At 37.7% G+C, this 21588-nt stretch overlaps 1 protein-coding gene across 10 annotated transcripts in view; it reads left to right on the forward strand.

Moving 5' to 3' along the window:
- The window catches only part of COL8A1 (collagen type VIII alpha 1 chain), a 531560-nt gene extending 510804 nt beyond the window's left edge, over positions 1 to 20756 (forward strand). For 9 of the 10 annotated variants that reach the window (XM_035710130.1, XM_049105304.1, XM_025416778.3 and 6 more), the window contains 8 exons: positions 13 to 84; positions 2082 to 2211; positions 8720 to 8779; positions 9902 to 10004; positions 12934 to 12994; positions 13420 to 13507; positions 18962 to 19050; positions 20450 to 20756. In XM_035710130.1, coding sequence (XP_035566023.1) covers positions 13 to 84; positions 2082 to 2211; positions 8720 to 8779; positions 9902 to 10004; positions 12934 to 12994; positions 13420 to 13507; positions 18962 to 19050; positions 20450 to 20533 — 687 coding nt within the window. In that variant the 3' untranslated portion in view covers positions 20534 to 20756. Of the gene's footprint in view, positions 1 to 12; positions 85 to 2081; positions 2212 to 8719; positions 8780 to 9901; positions 10005 to 12933; positions 12995 to 13419; positions 13508 to 14277; positions 14468 to 18961; positions 19051 to 20449 lie in introns of those variants that run through there. The other variant, XM_049105303.1, reaches the window with a different exon arrangement.
- Positions 20757 to 21588: the final 832 nt, after the last annotated feature.

A 21588-nucleotide genomic window follows, 5' to 3' on the forward strand; every position in this document is an offset into this window, starting at 1 on the left:
ATCTCTTTACAGCCTAAAGAATGTTTCTTGATAAAACCAAAGGAAACAAAAGAAGATGCTACCAAGACAAGGAGGAGAAGAAAGGTATATTAATACTTTTCTTAAAATTTTCTTACAACCCCCAGTGATTTACCTCACATTTCTGTATAGTATACTTTGATGAGGCAACTATTGTAATTCCCACTTTAGAGATTATAATATACAGTGAGGTTTGGTGACTTTCCTAAGGTCACTAGTATTAAGTGTTTTTGTTGAAGCTAAAAATAAATTCTTCTGATTCCTATTTCATTCATGTGGAGCACCAGACATTATTGTTACCCACCTTTGTTTTCATTGTTGTTAGAAGATAGACATGGATTTCTAAGTCTAGAAGAAGCCCAAAGCTGTTCTGCCCTCTGGCCTTTCTGGTCCTGCCCAAGGAAAAAAAATTACTGATTTCCTTTTCATATCCATTTCTGTTTTTTAAACCTTATATCTTAGAGTACTAGTAAAAAAAAAAAAAATTTAACCAGATGACAGTAGTATAAGGTATTTCTCACTGTAATTTGGAACCGTAATTTAAAGCATTGCATTTTAATACTTGCCTATGAGTGCGTGGAAGACTGTATTGCTCCTACACAGACTTTCTTATGGCTCAACCTTAGAGAAAGTGTGGTTAGCTTTGACCTTCCACCACAGTTGTGAAAACAGTGGTGTAATTCTCTCCCTGCCAAAAAGGTCTACTGCTGAATTCAGCAGAGGAAATATGATTGGGATTAGAAGAAAGAAGATGGATTCAAACCAATTACTTAACAGCAAGCTTTTAGAAAGTTAAGGGTATATGTGCATATGTTTTCTTTGCTCACAAATGGCCAAATAGAAAGATGGGAGATGCCAAATTGGCTGAGGTTTGGCAAGTCCTTAAAGAAGTGACTTTAACTTCTCTTTGATAGTTTGTACACTAATGGCCTTCAGGAGTGTTAAGTTCTTGGTGGCTCAAGGTCAAAACTCTAGCTAGATAGTTTTAGCCTTGGCTGAGATCATGCTAAAATGTGCCTACTGATGACATATTTTTAAAAGTTAATTCATTTGACAGAACTTTGACCATTCTTGGCAGTGGTATAGAAATGAGGATATTGTGGAAGGAGTTGAAAAGGCTGAGGGTGGGGGTGAGTAGTGGCTTTTGTGGATATTTGATGAAACATTAGAAGGAAATGAGAAGGGAAGTTTATGATGAAAATTAACTGAACAGTGTTCCTAATACATTGCAGGCACTCAGTAAATGCTACATAAATGAGTTCAAATCAAAATAGATGCTGTAAAGTCATTCCTGTTCTGCTTTCCACAGGGCCACCTCACAACTCTCTCCCAAGACTTGAGAATTCAGAGTCTACAATCCCCCTTTTGCAGTAGGCTCCAGTGCTCAGATTACTCCTGCGGGTTTTACTTTAATCCCAGAAATCCAAACTGAGACTCAGTGCCTTAAAAACCAGGTTAGGCAAAAAATTCTCAAAATTCTACTCTCCCAGGAATAAAAATCATCAAAGGATTAAAGAGAGGTTTCCACAGCAACACAATTTCTTGACTTTTAACAGAAAATAATGCCCTATTATGGAAACTCCTACAGAAATTTCAGTTTTCTTGGAAGCCACAGACCAAGAGTTACAAGGAGACTTTTAGATCACCCATTCATTCTTCAAATCAGTAGCTATACATCCAAAAAGTATTAAGTTTTTTCAAGTGTATTTATTAGAACTCACATTCACACTCAGCTATTGCCAAAATCTACATGCTGTTTAAGTGCCAGAGGATTCAACGTATTCTAAGCTAATGTCATTCTAAAATCTATCTTCCGGGGATCCCTGGGTGGTGCAGCGGTTTGGCGCCTGCCCTTGGCCCAGGGCGCGATCCTGGAGACCCGGGATCGAGTCCCACGTAGGGCTCCCTGCATGGAGCCTGCTTCTCCTTCTGCCTGTGTCTCTGCCTCTCTCTCTCTCTCTCTCTGTGATTATCATAAATAAATAAAAATTAAAAAAATATTAAAAAATAAAATAAAATAAAATCTATCTTCTCTGAGGTTTTCTTCCTTTCTCATGTTTTAGAAGAAAATTACTGATGTTCTTGCAAAATCAGAGCCAAAACCGGGGACCCCTGAAGACCTGCAGAACTTGATGAAGGACTATTTCAGCAGCAGCCGCTCAGTGATTGAATTAGAAGAACTAAACCTACCAGGTACAACCAGACTTATTTGGTTTTTTCCTTATTTTTTTTCCCCTTTCTACTCTGGGGTTAGTCATTTTAGCAAGCCTCATTGTTATTACTGTCAGCTTTCCTGATGAGGAAAAGCAAAAGCAGTGTATCTTCCTCTACTGCATATGATACACCTAGGTATCTCGGCTGGTGAATCAATGTGTTTTCCCTGTGCTGAGACTCCTTTCCTCAACCTCATAGTTTTAACTTCCGAATGATTTCTTTATTAAGATACTGAATGGTATTTGTTCAATCTAAAGAAAGATTTGTAATTGCATTTTTTTAAAGAAAAAGCTGATTGCTGAGTGCATTTTTTTGTTTTAGCATCCTTAAAGGAGTAAGAACCCTTCGTTGAGAATAGAAGTTAAAATAAAGCACACATTCAAAAGTATAGATATGAAACATTAATTTACTCACCTTTTATAGACAAGAACTTCAGCTTTAAAAAAAAAAAAGACATATTTACTTAAGAAAGAAAGAGAGTGCACACGTTCAAGTGGCGGGAGGGGTGGAGGGAGAGAATGTCCAGCAGACTCCAATGCTGAGCAGGGACCTGAGCAGGGAGCCCAGCAAGGGGCTCCACTGGGGGTTGGGGGATTGTTCGGTGCCAGGCTCAGTCTCACCACCTGTGAGACCTGTGAAATCATGATGGAGGCTGAAACCAAGAATCAGACACTCAAACGACTGAGCCAACCAGGCACTCCAACTTTAGTGTTAATAAGCATCTTAGTTTTGTTGTGCTTATCACAGATTTCTAGTTACAGTTTGGTTTTTGTGGTAATGTTTTAGGTCCCAGGCCAGACTTTTTCAAGCAAACTATCTAAAGATAGTAATAAAATTCTGCACTTTTAGCAAAGCTGACACCTCACCCCAAAAGACTCTTAAATAAACCTATTACTGTTTGACATCTACTGCCTTAGAGTATTTATACTTAAGTTAAAAAGATATTGCAAAATTCTTAAAACAACTGAATTAATTTGAAAATATTGATACATCCTATTAACTCTTCAGAGCAGAGATTAAAGAAAAGAGATGTTACAAAATCAAACCACACAAAGTTTGGGTACCGCTCTTCCAGGAGAGCTGTTTATAGATAACAAGGGATATCTAATTATTGCTGTTGGAAAAAGTCGAGGGTAGCTTGATTTTCCTTTTCTATTACAACTATATGCCTTCTAGAGGCTTAAGAAGCTGAAAACATCCTGTTCCCTGAATTTTTATAATTCCTTTGTGATGTGCTTTTTAAAAAAATGCACATTGAGTTTGGAGACATGAGTGCCCATCTGTTTCTTTTCCAAAAGGAATACCCTTTAGGGAATTTAAGGAGTTCATTTCCACATGAGCGATATCTGGAGCTTTAGAGGCACAAAGCCCAACAGCTCCAACAGAAGTTAGAAACCACCCCTCTCTGGGCATAGTTATTTGAGGAGAGCTATGTCCTGACTGCTCTATCGCAGGAATGAAGTGTTGTAACAAAGCCTCTGTTCAAAGTTTAACTAAAGTTGACTCAGTGGTTGCTTTTTCCTTCCAGTTCTTTGTTAGAGTATACCTCCAACTCCAGAAGGATAAGTATACCTCCTTAGCACTCTTCTGTGAGATCGTGGGACTGCTGCTACTCTGTATACTTATGGAACATTATAAATATTAGTTTCCTGGTATTGTAGAGATATAGAGGTCAGAAGAAACCTTTAAAAGTCACTTGAGTTCCATAGTAAGTTTACACTATATTATTGCTCTATTACAGTTCAGTTACGTAGTTAAATAAGAATGTATGGTCATAGGTTGGTTTAGGAAGGAAGGAAGATGTTAAATAAACTTTTATAGACAAAAAGAAAAGGTTTTTATTTTCAGTTAAGAAATTAAGCCCTTCTGAGACATAGTGAATAATGCATTCTGAGAATGTTTGGGAGAAAAGACCCCAGTTGCTACATACGAGACTAAGGACAGAGAGGAAGTCCATAGTAGGTGAGAGGAGGGACACACTGGATTATTTCGAACAGGCAGAGGCAGAAGCATAAATATAAGGTGAATACAGATAATGAAGTACTGTTCCTATTAGTTTGCTGAATGTCTAACTTGGTTCTGATTTGAGGTTATTTGTGTCTGTAGGGCAAGAACATGTCTTTTCAGTTAATATTGTTCACTGTACATTGTTAATGTCATACACATGGGCACTTAATTAGTTTTGAGGCAGGAATTTCTTGGAGTTAACTCAGCTGTCCTCCTGAGAGCTGCAGTGTGATTTAGATCAGGGCTAAAATGCCTGTAGGCTAGCAGCAACTGAATCACCCAAGAACTTAAAAAACAAATTCCCAGGCCCACCCCAAAGGAATTCTGACTTACTAACAAAAGGAGTCCGTCCCAGCAATCTGGATCTTTCGTAAAGTTCTCCAGGTGAGGTTAATCATATGGAGGCTTGGGAAATTACAGTTTTAAAGACCATCAAAGGCTCTACAGCTGTATAGGAAGCAACATCTTTGAAGTTAACTCACAAAATGTGAGTTGTATATGCTGGGTCACAATATAAATGTCATTTAATTTAGTAATAGCTTACTCCTGAGCACTCTTCTGTATTTATAGAAAGCCTTTTTCTTGTAGAAAGAATTAGAGTGGTAAACTTGATTTTGCTTTTTTTATACATCTTGGATGTAGTTAATAATGCTACATAATTGCTAGACTGTGATAGTCCTTGGTTGAGCAAGGCCCCTATATTTTATTTCAGTGTTATATTGTCTTTTACTGTGGTGTTGTATTGTGTTTTGATACGTTATTCCCACTTTTTTGTTTGTTTATAATACTATTTATTTAAACAAATTATAATAATTTGTTTATAATATGCTACAGTATTTATATCCTTAATGGAAGTACATCTAAAATCTGCTGTGTGAAGTTTTTGAGTTAATCTTCTTTGTAAAACAGCAATTTATTATTCATGCAATGGGTTTTTTTTTATTGGAGTTCAGTTTGCCAACATATAGCATAACACCCAGTGCTCATCTCGCCAAGTGCCCCCCCTCAGTGTCCGTCACCCAGTCACCCCAACCCCCCACCCACCTCCCCTTCCACTACCCCTTGTTCATTTCCCAGAATTAGGAGACTCTCGTGTTTTGTCACCCTCTCTGATATTTTCACTCATTTTCTCTCCTTTCCCTTTATTCCCTTTCACTATTTTTTATATTCCCCAAATGAATGAGACCATATAATGTTTGTCCTTTTCCGATTGACTTACTTCACTCAGCATAATACCCTCTAGGTCCTTCCACATCGAAGCAAATAGTGGGTATTTGTCGTTTCTAATGGCTGAGGAATATTCCATTGTATACATAGACCACAGCTTCTTTATCCATTCATCTTTCGATGGACACCGAGGCTCCTTCCACAGTTTGGCTATTGTGGACATTGCTGCTATAAACATCGGGGTGCAGGTGTCCCGGCGTTTCATTGCATCTGTATCTTTGGGGTAAATCCCCAGCAGTGCAATTGCTGGGTCATAGTGCAGATGTATTTTTAACTGTTTGAGGAACCTCCACACAGTTTTCCAGAGTGGCTGCGCCAGTTCACATTCCCACCAACAGTGCAAGAGGGTTCCCCTTTCTCTGCACCCTCTCCAACATTTGTTTCCTGCCTTGTTAATGTTCCCCATTCTCAAAGTGTGAGGTGGTATCTCATGGTGGTTTTGATTTGTATTTCCCTGATGGCCAGTGATGCGGAGCATTTTCTCATATGCTTGTTGGCCTTGTCTATGTCTTCCTCTGTGAGATTTCTGTTCATGTCTTTTGCCCATTTCATGATTGGGTTGTTTGTTTCTTTGCTGTTGAGTTTAATAAGTTCTTTATAGATCTTGGAAACTAGCCCTTTATCTGATACGTCATTTGCAAATATCTTCTCCCATTCTGTAGGTTGTCTTTTAGTTTTGTTGACTGTTTCTTTTGCTGTGCAGAAGCTTCTTTTTTTTTTTTAATTTTTATTTATTTATGATAGTCACAGAGAGAGAGAGAGAGGCAGAGGCACAGGCAGAGGGAGAAGCAGGCCCCATGCACCGGGAGCCCGACGTGGGATTCGATCCCGGGTCTCCAGGATCGCGCCCTGGGCCAAAGGCAGGCGCCAAACCACTACACCACCCAGGGATCCCTATGCAGAAGCTTCTTGATGAAGTCCCAATAATTCATTTTTGCTTTTGTTTCTTTTGCCTTCACGGATGTATCTTGCAAGAAGTTGCTGAGGCCAAGTTCAAAAAGGGTGTTGCCTGTGTTCTCTTCTAGGATTTTGATGGAATCTTGTCTCACATTTAGACCTTTCATCCATTTTGAGTTTATCTCTGTGTATGGTGTCAGAGAATGGTCTAGTTTCATTACTCTGCGCGTGGCTGTCCAATTTTCCCAACACCACTTATTGAAGAGACTGTCTTTTTTCCAGTGGATAGTCTCTCCTGCTTTGTAGAATATTAGTTGACCATAAAGTTGAGGGTCCACTTCTGGATTCTCTGTTCTGTTCCATTGATCTATGTGTCTGTTTTTGTGCCAGTACCACACTGTCTTGATGACCACAGCTTTGTAGTACAACCTGAAATCTGGCATTGTGATGCCTCCAGATATGGTTTTCTTTTTTAATATTCCCCTGGCTATTCGGGGTCTTTCCTGATTCCACACAAATCTTAAGATGATTTGTTCCAACTCTCTGAAGAAAGTCCATGGTATTTTGATAGGGATTGCATTAAATATGTAAATTGCCCTGGGTAGCATAGACATTTTCACAATATTAATTCTTCCAATCCATGAGCATGGAATATTTTTCCATCTCTTTGTGTCTTCTCAATTTCTTCCAGAAGTGTTCTGTAGTTTTTAGGGTATAGATCCTTTACCTCTTTGGTTAGGTTTATTCCTAGGTATCTTAGGCTTTTGGGTGCAATTGTAAATGGGATTGACTCCTTAATTTCTCTTTCTTCAGTCTCATTGCTAGTGTATAGAAATGCCACTGATTTCTGGGCATTGATTTTGTATCCTGCCACACTGCCGAGTTGCTGTATGAGTTCTAGCAATCTTGAAGTGGAGTCTTTTGGGTTTTCTATGTAGAGTATCATGTCATCTGCGAAGAGGGAGAGTTTGACTTCTTCTTTGCCAATTTGAATGCCTTTAATGTCTTTTTGTTGTCTGATTGCTGAGGCTAGGACTTCCAGTACTATGTTGAACAGCAGTGGTGAGAGTGGACATCCCTGTCTTGTTCCTGATCTTAGGGGAAAGGCCCCCAGTGTTTCCCCATTGAGAATGATATTTGCTGTGGGCTTTTCGTAGATGGCTAAGATGCTGAGGAATGTTCCCTCTATCCCTACACTCTGAAGAGTTTTTATCAGGAATGGATGCTGTATTTTGTCCAATGCTTTCTCTGCATTTATTGAGAGGATCACATGGTTCTTGTTTTTTCTCTTGCTGATATGATCAATCACATTGATTGCTTTACGAGTGTTGAACCAGCCTTGCATCCCAGGGATAAATCCCACTTGGTCATGGTGAATAATCTTCTTAATGTATTGTTGGATCCTATTGGCTTATTCCCACTCTTCCTCAATCTACACTCCTCTTTACTTTTCCATAGCATTCACTCTAATGTGTTAATACATGCTTTTAAATATGTATATTTGATGGTAAAATGTCATATTGTTGTATGGGTGTACATTTTACAATTTATCTAAATGATGTGCTGAATTTCTCATTCTGTTTCTTTCCTCACTGAGCACTTTTTTGAGATATGCCGGTATGGCCTTGTGCATATGGAGTTCACTGCTTCTAAATGCTATGTAGCACATATGGTCATTGATTTTTCTCAGATACAGACACTGAGGTTGCTTTCTGCCCCCTGCTATCACAAATAATGCTAGGATGAATATACTTGTATATGTCTCTTATAGACCACGTAAGACTGTCTTTCCATTCTTTACTCAGGAATGTAATCATGGGGTCATAGGGTATACACAACTTAATTTTACCACTTTCTAGAATAGCTATTACCAGTTTACACCTCACCTACATTTCACAAGAGGCTTATTACCCTACATTCTTCACAATACTTAGTATTATACATCTTTCTAATAACTGCCATTCTAATGTGTGTGTAAAGTATTATCCCATCATTGTAATATGCCCTTCTAGGATGACTAGTTTGAGCATCTGTACATAGATTTGTTAGCTGTTCCCCCTTTATCTTTGTATATTGCCTGTTCTATGGATTTGAAAAATAAACATGCTTCATTAGTCATTGAATGATAGAACAAGCTTCTATTTCATTACTCTAAGAAATTATAGACAGTTAAAAGTTTACTTGTTCTTATTGCTGCTGTTGCTTTAAATACTGAACAACACTTTCAAATATATAATGAGCCCTCATTCACTAATGTTTTACAATATTTTTCAAGAAGGCACAATTCACAATGAACCTATTTTGATCATGTGTGTTTTTGCAAAATCCTCTACAAAACATGTTTGTTGTGTTCTAGACTCCTGTTTTCTCAAGGCCAATGATTTGACTCATAGTCTTTCATCATACCTAAGAGAAAGTAAGTAAACTCTAATTTTCTTTTAAATTCTTCACCAACTTGTTATTACTCCATTTAAACATAAGATCCATCTCTTTAAAAACTTTTAAAACTACATTTAAAAGCAGAACTTTCCACCTCAAATGGATTTGAAATGGAGGTTTTTCTTAATCTTGATATTAATTTCTGTTTATTTAAGCTTATTCTTGTTTTGCTCTGGCTTTGATTATTTGGGTTTTAGTCTCATTTTTGGTTTATAATACATTAGAAGTATTGATATAGGAATCCAGAGAATAATTAAGTGTTCTAGTTCCAAGACCCTCACTAATTTGCTGTTTGATCTGGGACAGATCTCTGAGTACTCTTCTGGGACTTGATTTTGTTATCTGAAAGATAAGGAAGTTGGACATGTGATCTCTATTCTAGCTGTAAAATTCTGAAATTCTGTTCACATGCTCAGAACTCAGACCATGGATATTTACTGCACAATCTGATTTCATCTTTTCAATATATATTGTATGTAGCCAGTAATAAGCTAAATATTATTCATATTAGGTAGTCACCTATTTGTGGTTGACAATGAAATAATTTAGATATAGAGATTTAACATTCTTTTTTCAAACTCAAATCAGCTCTGATGACACTCAACTTGAGTTCATAAACCCTTCTCCGCCTCAAATTCAGCAAGTATAAATATAGGTAATAGTAGAATCAACCTCACTGGATTGTGAGAACAGTGTTCATGTTTAATAAATACTTGCTATTTTTAAATGTCATTTCCATTTTTATCTTGAGTGTTTCTTTAAAATTTAACATTATTGAATCAGAGTTCTTTTCCTATTTAGTCTTTGCCTTCAAGCATCAAACATAAATTATCAAAAATGTATTATTCCAGCCTTTTTTTTTACTTGGTCCTAAAACTAGTCACATTTAGCTACTTGGCATATTATGTGTTTTATGTTATAAGTTAATGATATTTCATTTTAATCTAATATCTAGAATAGCCAGAGAATAGAATCTGGACAGTACTTATTATATTTTACTTTAATTAAACACTAACAAAGAATAATTAAAGAATACTCAATTTTAGGGGCCCTATTTTCCTATATTTAGAGTAAAACTTTTCTTATGGTCTTTTTTCAGTCTGCCCTAAGTGGGTAAAACTTCGGAAAAACCATAATGAGAAGAAATCGGTTCTGATGCTGATCATCTGCAGCTCTGCTGTCCGGGCCTTGGAGCTCATTAGGTTAGACACTTCACCTATTTGTTTTGTAAGCATTTTCTGAGTAACTGATATGTGTCAAGCTGATGTGTTCTATGCTAGAGATGCAACAATGCATAAAACAGACGGAATCCCTTCTGTCATGGAACTTACTTTCTAGTGAGGGAGATAGGCAACAAACAAGTACATATACGTTACAATGTCAGATAATGTTGAGTTATATAAGAAAAAGTAAAATATGGCAAAGGGATAGAGGGGGTTGAGGGGTTACTTTTAAAAAGAGTTGTCACAGTAAGCTTCTCTAAGGAGATTGACATTGAGCAGAGACATGAAAAAAGTGAAGGAGAATACCAAGCAGATATCTAGAAGAAAAGCATTACAGATAGACTGGACAGTAAGCACAAAAAGGCCCTGAGATGTGATGGTTTTGGAAGATTTTGAGCCGAGGAGTCTTATGATCTGAATTCAAAAGGATCACTTTCTCTGCTGTGTGGAGAACATATGTTATAGAGGGCAAGAGTAAAAGCAATGAAATCATATAACTGATTGGAAAAAATAATGGAAGAAAAGATCTAATTTAAAAGGATAACAAGAAAAAAATAGAACAAGTAATAAACTTACCAAAATCTATATAAAGAAAGTATTACATAAGTAACTCAGATTTTTTTTTTTTAAGAGGGAGTGAGGGCAGAGGGAGAAAAAGAGAGAGAATCTTAAGCAGGTTCCATGCCCAGCACAGAGCCTGATGTGGGCCTCGATCTCACAACCCTGAGATCTCAACCTGAGCCGAAATCAAGAGCTGGATGCTTAACTCAGTAAGCTACATAAGTGCTCTGTGACTCAGAAGATCTTGAACAAAAGGGCATACCATGTCGTTGAATAGGAAGGGTCAATATAGAGGCACCTGGGTGGCTCAGTTGGTTAACTCTCTGTCTTCAGCTCAGGTCATGGTCCCAAGGTGCTGGGATGAAGCCCCTCATTAGGCTTCCTGCTCAGTGGAGAGTCTGTTCGTCTCTCTCCCTCTGCCACTGCCCCTGCTTGTACTTGTTTGTGCGCTCTTTCTCTCTCTCTCTCTCTCTCTCTCTCTCTCTGTCAAATAAATAAATAAAAATCTTTAAAAAGGTGGGAAGGGAAGAGTCAATATTGTAAAGATGTCTGTTTTACCTAGAATAATTATAAATTTCACAGATTCCCAATATAACCCCAATAGAATTGGTTTTCTAGCCAGATAAGCTAAAGTTCAAATTTTTAAAAGAAGCTAAGCTCATAAGAGAAAACCCAGAAGAAAAGTGGCTGGAGAAACTCTGATAAAGAGTATTAGAGGATACTATGCCTTCAGTATTATCAGATTACCAATAGATATATATTACCAAGTCTCACTTACTAAAACAGTATGGAACTGGCATATGCATGCCAGATCACACCAGGGGAACGGAATTGGAAGTCCAGAAGTAGGCCCATATGCCTATGAAAGCCTAACATATGGCAAAGGTGACAAATCAGTAGGGAAAGATGGATTATTTAATAAATGGTGTTGGAACAACTGGGTAGCCATCTGGAAAAGTAAAGTTGGATCCCTATCTCACTTCTTATACCAAGGTAAATTCAAATAGACTGAAATTTTTAATATAAAAATTATGTTTTAAAGATAATTTGTCAGTGCTTTACTAAGTGCTTTCACATACCCTTTCATTTAGTTTAGTTTTTGTAGGAAAAAAGAAAATGCTTCCACTGGATCAGTGGTAACATTGAGCTTTCAGAGAAGAGACATCAGAATAAAATGGAATTTACTAATGGAACTAGCCCTCTTCCAGAGCCAGGCTCTGCACCAGGCTTTGACAGGAGACAAAACAAAGGAAAATCCAAGTCCTGGAGAAAATAAATTAACGTTCAAATGTAGACTCTCAGTAGTTATTTAGCATCTATTTTTCTAAACAAACTAATCTGATTACAAATTTAGAAAAGTCGTTTTTAAATTCTTCAAAATCTCCTTTCCCCATGAGGCACACACATTAAATTGTATCACACAGGCTTTCAGCAAAACAAAAGTGTTCCATGCAACTATTTCCTCTCTAAACACAATTGATCTTCAAGACTCCAACTGTTTTTGGGTAGCTGTACTTGCTGGTTCTGAAATCATAGTAGTTCACATTGACTTTTCAGTGTTTTAAAAACTACCACCACAGAACTCATTTCAGTTCAAATATTAATGGCAAAGAGGTTGGCCTGGGGATGGCCTCTTAAAAACAAGCCGTCACATTGATTTGAGCTTTCACTATACATAAATACCTTTCCAAAGGGCATAAAAGCACTATGTTGTCACACTTCATTTACCAATTCTGTGTTCTTCTGTGTCTTTGGTAATATTATGATCCACTTCAAGGTTAGGTGATTTGCAGAAAGGGATTTCTGAGCTAGCACAACAAGCCCTATTCATAAATACTAATGGTAAATAATTCTAACTTTTGTAAGAGTATCTTTTCTTTTGAGGACCATGAATTAATGTTAAATATGTCCCCTAAACTGTCATCCTATTTAGATAAAAGTAGGAGATTGCTCTGATTGAAATACATAAGGCTTTCTTCTTCTCTCACAGTTTAAAAATAAATTCCCTGCCAGGGATCTGAAATCAGAAATCCTATATTACAGATGAAGGGCAGATACATATGTTTCAGTTATCAAGGAAACTTGAGTAGAGTTAACCTTGTGTATGAAAAGTCAAAGCCAACCCAGATACGTGCCTGAATTAAAGGCTTCCTCACTTTCCTTCCAGAGATGGGCTGACCTGAAAATCTCAGAAGTTTTTGCGTCTGTGTATATATAAACATGCACATGCTCTCAGTTATACACATAAATACACATACTCTCTTTAAAGCAAGACATAAAACTTAAGTAGTCAAAGTGGCCCTCAATGAGTAAGTTTTCTTAGGCATTGATCTTTTTTTTTCCTTAGGTCGATGACAGCATTCAGAGGAGACAGCAAAGTTATGAAATTATTTGCAAAACACATAAAGGTAAGCAAGGCCCTGTGGGTCCTGATGGGGAATGTAAGTTATCTAAGGGCCACTCCTTGGTTTTTCTTATCTCCTTAGCAGGTGTTTTCTTTGATGCCTCCTTATATAACATATTTAACAGCTGTTCTGGTGTTCTTTACATTCCCTGCCTCTGCATGCCCACCTGCCCCAACAATAGTTGCTTCTCTGTGCTCCACAATTCCTGCCTAGGAGCTGAGGTTTGACCCCTGGGTTCTTTGAAGATGTACCAATTTTACAGAGTGATGCTTTTCTGTCTGTTAATTAACCTTCTTTGCACTGGAAGTTGGGCCTAAACAAAGGTAGCCCCATTTACTTTTTTACTTCCTTAACTTTTAAATATAGCGCCTATGATCACTTTCTAATGACTCTTCTTTTCTTTCAACTCTTCCATCTTGGAAAAATAGGTCCAGGAGCAGGTAAAGCTGCTGGAGAAGCGTGTTGTACACCTGGGTGTCGGAACACCAGGGAGGATTAAAGAACTCATTAAACAAGGTATGAAGAGAGGCATTGATATGCCTACTCAGAACTAGGAGTTTCCCTTAACCCCATGTGAATTTAAGAAACTGCGTTTGTAATGTAGTGAAACCAGACTTCTGTGTTAATTTGGGAGTTGGAAATAGTCTTTTGTCAGTAAAGCTGGCCAGCATAAGTATAATGCAATAGGGAATAGTAAGGATTGTGGCAAACTGCAGTTCCAGTTGCTTTTTAAGCAAGTTAGTGGATCCACAATTCATTCCACCAATTTGCAACCTCCAGAATTTGTAGAGCTGGATGAGTTGAGTATTTCCCTCTTAATTAATTGAATCTTAGTTTCCCAAGACTCCTATTTCAGTTGAAGGCTTTTGTATAAAACATGTTGAAACAAAAATGCAGTTTCAATGGATGAAATATAGGTATCCTAGAATATTTCTCCCAGATGCATTTCTCTTTTAGTACTTTACCCAGAAAGTATTCCAGACAGCATCCACCAGCGGGTTTTTATAATTTCTTGGCTCTCTCAAAGTCAGTAGCCTAAAACCTGTTAATCTGCTGATGATCTTATTACCTATTTTACCTGCCAGACGATTAAAGATTTCTTTTCAATAATCATTTCCAAATTACTTATTTAATACACTAATAGAACTTTGTTTTGTAACTGGAGCTTTTCCTAGATTTTTTTATATATCTAAAAGAAATGTGTTCATCAATGTAATAGCTCAGTATAGAGCTGGTCATTTGCCAAGAAGCAAACAAAAGCTTAAAATACTAATGTTTCCTTCCAGATGAAAATCATCCAGGGTTAAATGAACCCACTATATACAAAAGTCTGCAATTACAAAGAAGTAACAAACTTGGCAGCCCCGGACAAGGAAAGGAAATATTTTTTGAGTTCATACTTGCACTGGTGCTACGCTAAACACTCCTAGGTATCTCATTAAATATTCATGGCACCCTTGCAGTCTAACATTTTTATTTCTGAATAAAACTCTGATGCTAAAAAAAAAAAAAAAAAAAAAAAAAACTCTGATGCTCTGAAGGGTTAAGTGGCTCTCCCACAGTCTCTCAGTCTAGGCCTTCCTAGTTCCACAGCTTTTCCCTCTCAAGGAGCTCCTGATCCTTGAAGAAATAAATATACATGGAAGGAGATTGACAACATGAGGCAGTATATGCCAAGGGCCAAATGAGCATTTCCAAGTCCTATAGGGGTTGAAATTTATGGAGGTTGAATCTGAATGGAAGGCTTTGCAGAGACATAATGGTCTTTAACTGATCTCAGAAGTATGAGGATTGAAATAGGATCTTTGAAGTATGGAGATATGAGAAAAGCAATTAAGAATGGTGAAACTGCTGAATCAGAAGAGCACGCAGATACATATAATTGAGATACAGCGTTGAGGTTAAAGCCCCTCTTATGGATTCAGACCTTCAGAGTCAAATCCCAGATCCAGCAACTGGCCAGTTACTTAACCTTTCCAAATCTCAAATGACAGGGATAGTGGTAGTATCTTCCTCAAAGGATTGGTATAATAATAAAGTGCCAATAAAAAGTTTGCCACAATGAGTTTTACACCCTAAGAAATACAACGCTAGGGATGCCTGAGTGGCTCAGCAGTTGAGCGCCTGCCTGCCTTCGGCCCGGAATGATCCTGGAGTCCTGGGATTGAGTCCCGCGTCGGGCTCCCTGCATGGAGCCTGCTTCTCACTCTGCCTGTGTCTATGCCTCTCTCTGTGTGTGTCTCATGAATAAATAAATAAAATCTTTAAAAAAAAAAATACAATGCTAATTTTTATTGTTTATGAAAGAGACCAACTTTCTTGTTTGAAAACTTCCTGGGCTTTAGTAGCCAGTGATTCAACTGGAAAGAAAGTCAGAGTGTGGAGGGAGGATCTTGAACACTAAGCTGAAGAGTTGGGATTTTTGCCTTAGGGACATGAGAGGGCATTGAAGTGAAGGGACAGATGAGATGTGCTCATAGGAAATCTGCGAGACACAGAGTTAGAAGAGATTGGCTGGGTAGCAGGTGGACCTTGCCTCTCCCACAGCTCTTAGCTAAAGATTCACCTCATCCCTGCCTAGAATCCAGGTGGTTCTTTGTGTGTCTCTAGGCCACCCATGAATAAGGTCACTCTTCTCCATATTAAAAAAGAGAAAGGGAGAGAGAGGGAACAAAGCTGTATAGATTGTTGAAATTTGATTTTCATAGAGTTGTGAGGTCTCAGTGGAGAGATTTAATAATGGAGATTTTCTAACAATCAGAGCTTTTTAACAATGCAAAAAGGTATAGAAAAGAAAATAAATCACTTTAGAGATAATCACTTGTTAGTTAATATTGAATATATTTCCTTTAGTCTTTTTTCTATGCATTTATATATTTAGTTTTATAAGTGGAGATCAAACTGTTTATCATAATTTTTTAACTTGTGTTTTCTACCTAACATATCTTAGGAAGATTTTCGTTGGCATGAAAATTTTAATTTTTCATTTTTAATGGCTATATAATATTCTACATAATATTGTACGTTTTTTTACAGTTTTATTGAGACATAATTGACATATAACATTGTATTAGTCCAGTGTGTACAATATGACTTTATACATATATAGTGAAATGATTACCACAATAAGTTTAGTTAACATCAGTCACCTTGAATAGTTATAAATTTTTTTTCTTATGATGAGAACTCTTAAGATCTCCTCTCTTACTACGTTTCAAATGCACAATACAGTATTAACTGTAGTCACTGTGGTGTACATTACATCCCTAGAACTTATTTACCTTACAAGTAGAAGTTTTTACCTTTTGAACACTTTCACCCATTTTCCCCCACAACCCCCACCATTGACAACCACCAATGTGTTCTCTGTATCTATGAGTTAGGTTTCTTAGATACCACATATAAGTGAGATGATACAGTATTTGTCCTTCTCTGTCTGACTTATTTCACTTAGTGTAATGTTCCCAGGATTCATCCCTATTTTCACAAATGACGGGATTTCCTTCCTTTTTATGGCTGAATAGTATTTCTGTGTGTGTGTGTGTGTGTGTGTGTGTGTGTGTGTGTGTGACACATATCTCCATTTCTTCATTCATTTGTTGATGGACCCTGCGGGTTGTTTCTATGTCTTGGCTATTATAAATAATGCTGCAGTAACACAGGGATGCAGATATCTTTTTGAGCTAGTGAGTTTGTTTCCTTTGAGTATATACCCAGAAGTGGAATTGCTAGATCATACGGTAGTTCTGTTATCAATTTCCTCCCTACTACTTTCCATAGCAGCTGCACCAATTTACATTCTTACCAACAGTACACAACAGGTCACTTTTCTTCATATCCTCTCCAACACTTATTATTTCTTGTGGGTTTTTCTGGTAATAACCATCCTAACAGGTGTGAGGTAATATTTCATTGTGGTTTAAAATTGCACTTCCCTGATAATCAGTGATGCTGAGCACCTTTTCATGTACTTGTTAGCTATTTGAATGTCTTCATTGGAAAGATATCTATTCATTTCCTCTGACTTTTAATTCAGATTTGTGTTTTTTGCTGATTTGCAGAAGTTCTTTATGTATTTTGGATATTTATCCCAATTTATATTGTTTTTTTAGCAATTCAATTATGGTAGGATAACTGGATTATTTCTAATTTTTCCTAATATAAATAATACTGCAATGATCATCTTTGCAAGTAACTATAAGTTTCTCTCTCTCTTTTTTAAGATTTTGTTTTTAAGTCCTCTCTACACCTAATGTGGGTCTTGAACTTACAACCCCAAGATTAAGAGTCATATACTTTCTGACTAAGCCAGTCTGGCACCCCATTAACTATATTTAAGTTTCTAATGTATTTATTGGGCTATGTCATGGAAAGAAAATTATTTTACCAAATAGCAAGCATTTTAAAGCTCCTATTAGATAATGCTCAAGTACCTTCCTGATAGGTTGTACCTTTTTGCTCTCCCATTAACAGTAAATTATTTTTAAGGGAAAACTACCAACCCACTGTCCTTCTCAATTTATCGTTTTTAATTTCGCAGAGAGAATTTTAAATAAGAGGTATTACGGGGGCACCTAGGTGGCTCAGTTGGTTAAGCTTCCAACTCTTGACTTAGGCTCAGGTCTTAATCTCAGGGTCACGGATCGAGCACTGTGTCAGGGCATGCTCAGCACAGAGGCTGCTTGAGCTTGTCTGCCTCTGCCCTTCCCCCCAGCTGGGCGCTTGGGCAAGCATTCTCTCTCTCTCTCTCTCTCTCTCTCTCAAATAAATAAATAAAATATTTAAATAAATAAGAGGCATTATAATTATAAAAAGAATGAGGGGCGCCTGGGTGGCTCGATCAGTTAAGCAACTGCCTTCAGCTGAGGTCATTATCTCGGGGTCCTGGGATCGAGCCCCATGTTGGTCTCTCTGCTCAGTGGGGAGCCTATTCTTCCTCTTCCTCTGCTGCTCCCCTGCTTGTGCGCTCTCCCTCTCTCTCTCTCTGTCAAATAAATCTTTAAAGAAGAAGAGGAAGAAGAAGGAAAAGTCTCTTAGGCAGAAGGGGAAATACTGAAATAATCACAGAAAAAAGTTGAGGGGAAGTGCTGCAGAGTCAAGAAAGGCTTTCGTTATGTTTCCACATGTAACAGGAAACAGATTGGGGCAATAGGAAGAACATGGGGAGTGGGAAAAACTAACCCAACTCTGAGACCTCTGAGGAACAGACAATCCCTGAGGTCCCCTCCAGCGCCACATTCCATAACCATCTCTAGATAGATAGGAAGATAGTAGAAATGGAGTCCTTAAGTGGTTTACTAGCCTTCTCAAATGATAACGGACTTTGAATAAAAGTTATTCATATTTACTTCCTTTTCTGTCTAAAATTAACCACTGGGGATCCCTGGGTGGCGCAGCGGTTTAGTGCCTGCCTTTGGCCCAGGGGCGATCCTGGAGACCTGGGATCGGATCCCACGTCGGGCTCCTGGTGCATGGAGCCTGCTTCTCCCTCTGCCTGTGTCTCTGCCTCTCTCTCTCTGTGTGACTATCATAAATACATAAAAATTAAAAAATAAAATAAAATTAACCACTGAGCCCCAGCCTCATCCTCTGTCCATTCACCTCCTCATAATCATTCACATTCCATTGGACTCAGCTCCTCTGAAGGCCCACACCCAAACTGCACTTCACCCTCCCGGGCTTCAGGAGATGGAGGCTTGGGATTGATTCTTTGCCAGCACTTGAGCAATTGACAAACTTAGCAGCTTCTCTGCTTCCCTCAGAATCAGTGATAAGATTATAAGGAAAGCAATCTCAGGGTGCTGCATTTGTTTTCCATCAGGAAAGCGTTGGCTGCATTCAGTGTGTAGAGATTAGTTGCTGGGGGAGAGGACAGCAAATGAGGCAAAAAAGCAACTAGGAGACTAAAAAGTAATTTGAATAAACTTCTGTCATAAGGTCTTTGCTGTAGTAACTCTCTGTTTCTTTTAGGTGGCCTTAATTTGAACCCCTTAAAGTTCCTGGTTTTTGACTGGAACTGGAGAGATCAGAAGTTGAGGAGGATGATGGACATTCCCGAGGTACCGTGTAACGAGCAATTGCCTTTAATCCTTTTTTCTTCAACTTGAACTTGAGTTCAAACACAGTAATAAAGTCATTGACATGAGGAGCCAGCACATTCTGGCCATTGAAATGATTTCTAGCTTTTAACTCTGAAGTAACTACAATTACAGAGTCCATCTCACTCCCTTAGACCTCACTGTATCCTTTCCATGTGTTTTATAGGAATCAGCTTTGTTTTTTCATTAAATGACCAATGGCCTCCACCCCACTGGGGGCCACATCTATGCTGTACCTTTGAGAAACAGGAAGACCTGGAGGACTTGCCCATTTTTGTGTGCCTTGCTTTAGAGACATAGCCATCTTTGTCTTTCATTCTTATAAATGCATGAGGAAGCAGGGGCATAAACTTGCCTCAGGGCCCACATCTCCCTCACCCAAAACTCACTTAAGATAGAGGGCTATTTTGTTTTTTGGGAGGTGGGGAAATTATTTTGATGTCTCAGTGGATTAAAACTGATTGAATGCCTTTGTGGCCACAGCATTAGATTATTATATACTTATGAAAGTAATCCACTGTCATTAAAATGTGAAAAATGTATTTGCCATCTACTATGTATCATGGGGCTAATTTTTCATTCTAGCCTGCTGTTTAGAAGTATCTGTTGGGGAGAAGAGGGTTTGTCCAATAATAAAAATGGCTGCCAATCACCAATTAACCATGGCAGTAACTATCAGAGAGATTTGGAATTAATCCTCCAAACATGCTGAGTAAATTAATTTACCATATAAAACTATATCCCCAGAATGACCAACCTGATTATGATTGATCAGTACAAGTTAAAAGACAATTTTTTCAAACACAAACACACACACACACACACACACACACACCCTGAGCTCTGAACTGATTTTTTAAAACTAGTTTAACAAATTTGATGTTAGCACATAAGGCCATAGTTGATTATTTCAGTTGTAATGTGAAATCTGAGTAATCCACTCTAAGTTTTCTAATTATAATAATAATGAGAAATTGTGTCAAAAAAAACTTTGTCATCCATAGTTATTTGTATTATGTTGATGTCATCATTATCAGCTATCCTATATTGAAATATATGTGCAATCTAGCCATACTTTGGGTATTTTGAGACCCCTTTGTATAAGATTTCTTTCATGAGATTTTATTTTGAATGGTTACAAGAGGGCCCTCTAATGAAACTGATGTTTTATTTAGTACCTCTTCCTTTACTTAAGTAAATACTTTAATTCTGCATAAAATGTAGTTTAGGATTTTTGCCCTCCTTGATTATGGCCATGACAGCTACACAATTACCAGGAAGTCCAGATGGCTGAATTTATTCACCAAGACCATCTTTGCTTGATCTTAACTTTATTTTTTTTTTCTTTTCTCTCATTTAGATAAGAAAGGAGGTTTTTGAACTTCTGGAAATGGGAGTCCTCAGTCTGTGCAAATCAGAATCTTTGAAGCTGGGCCTTTTCTAAGTCTGGGTTCTAATGAAAATTTCAGCTTTTATGCTGGGATTTTCATCTCATTTAATAGCTCTGGAATATTGCAAGGACTCAGTAAACATCAGCTATTGTTTTATTATGTTAACTGCATCACCAGATGAATCACTAGAAATTTTTGGTGGAGATTCTTTGACAAAAATAAAGCTGTCCTTCGCCAACTTCTCTGTATAATAAAGTATCACCAGCCTGTATATGATTTTTGTTGAGCAGACTGAGTTTTTCCTTCACCAGCTGGCCTCTAATGTTACCATGCAGAAGGAAGGAGCAGCTGGGCAACCTTAGCCAAGCCACTTCCCTCTCTGAGCCTCGGTTTCATCAGCTGCAAAATGAGAATGGTACCTCCTAGGATTGTTGAGGCATCTGTGTGATGGTGCTCATGGAACAGTTTTCTAAACTAAAGCCTGGTCCCAGTGCAAAGGGTGGCAGTGGTAGTGATAGAAGCAGTTGCAAATATATGTAACACTTTACAAATGCATGAAAGACGACAACATAACTACAACTATCTTAATTATTTTTTACCTTTTTATCTTATAATAATCTCAGATTTACAGAAAATATCTGGTAATCCCTTGGGAAGCTATCTACACAGCATTAGAGAGAAATGAAAGCAAGGACTTTAAAAAATCACTCTCTAAAATTTCCAATGATATCACAATATAACAGCTGCTAACAAATTGTCATATCCATATCTTGAATTGTGGATCTTCAACCAGGGGCAATTTTGGCCCCCGGGGGCCATTTGCTATGTCCAGAGACATGTTTGGTTGTCATAACTGAGAGGATACTACTAACATCTAGTGGGGAGTTATGACTGGCATTTATTTAGTAGGTAGTACCCTTTAGCCAAGGATACTGCTCAACGTCCTACAATCCTACAGAACAACCCCACAATAAAGAAGTATCTGGCCCAAAATATTAATCAGTAGTACTGAGGTTAAGGAAATCCAGTTTTAGAAACTTGAAAAGCAGAGTATATGAAGTATATTTGTATGCTTGAAGTAGGTTTATTTAGAAGAGAAATACGTAAA

This window comes from Canis lupus, chromosome 33, assembly GCF_003254725.2.
Source record: "Canis lupus dingo isolate Sandy chromosome 33, ASM325472v2, whole genome shotgun sequence".
NCBI classification, from domain to species: Eukaryota; Metazoa; Chordata; class Mammalia; order Carnivora; family Canidae; genus Canis; species Canis lupus.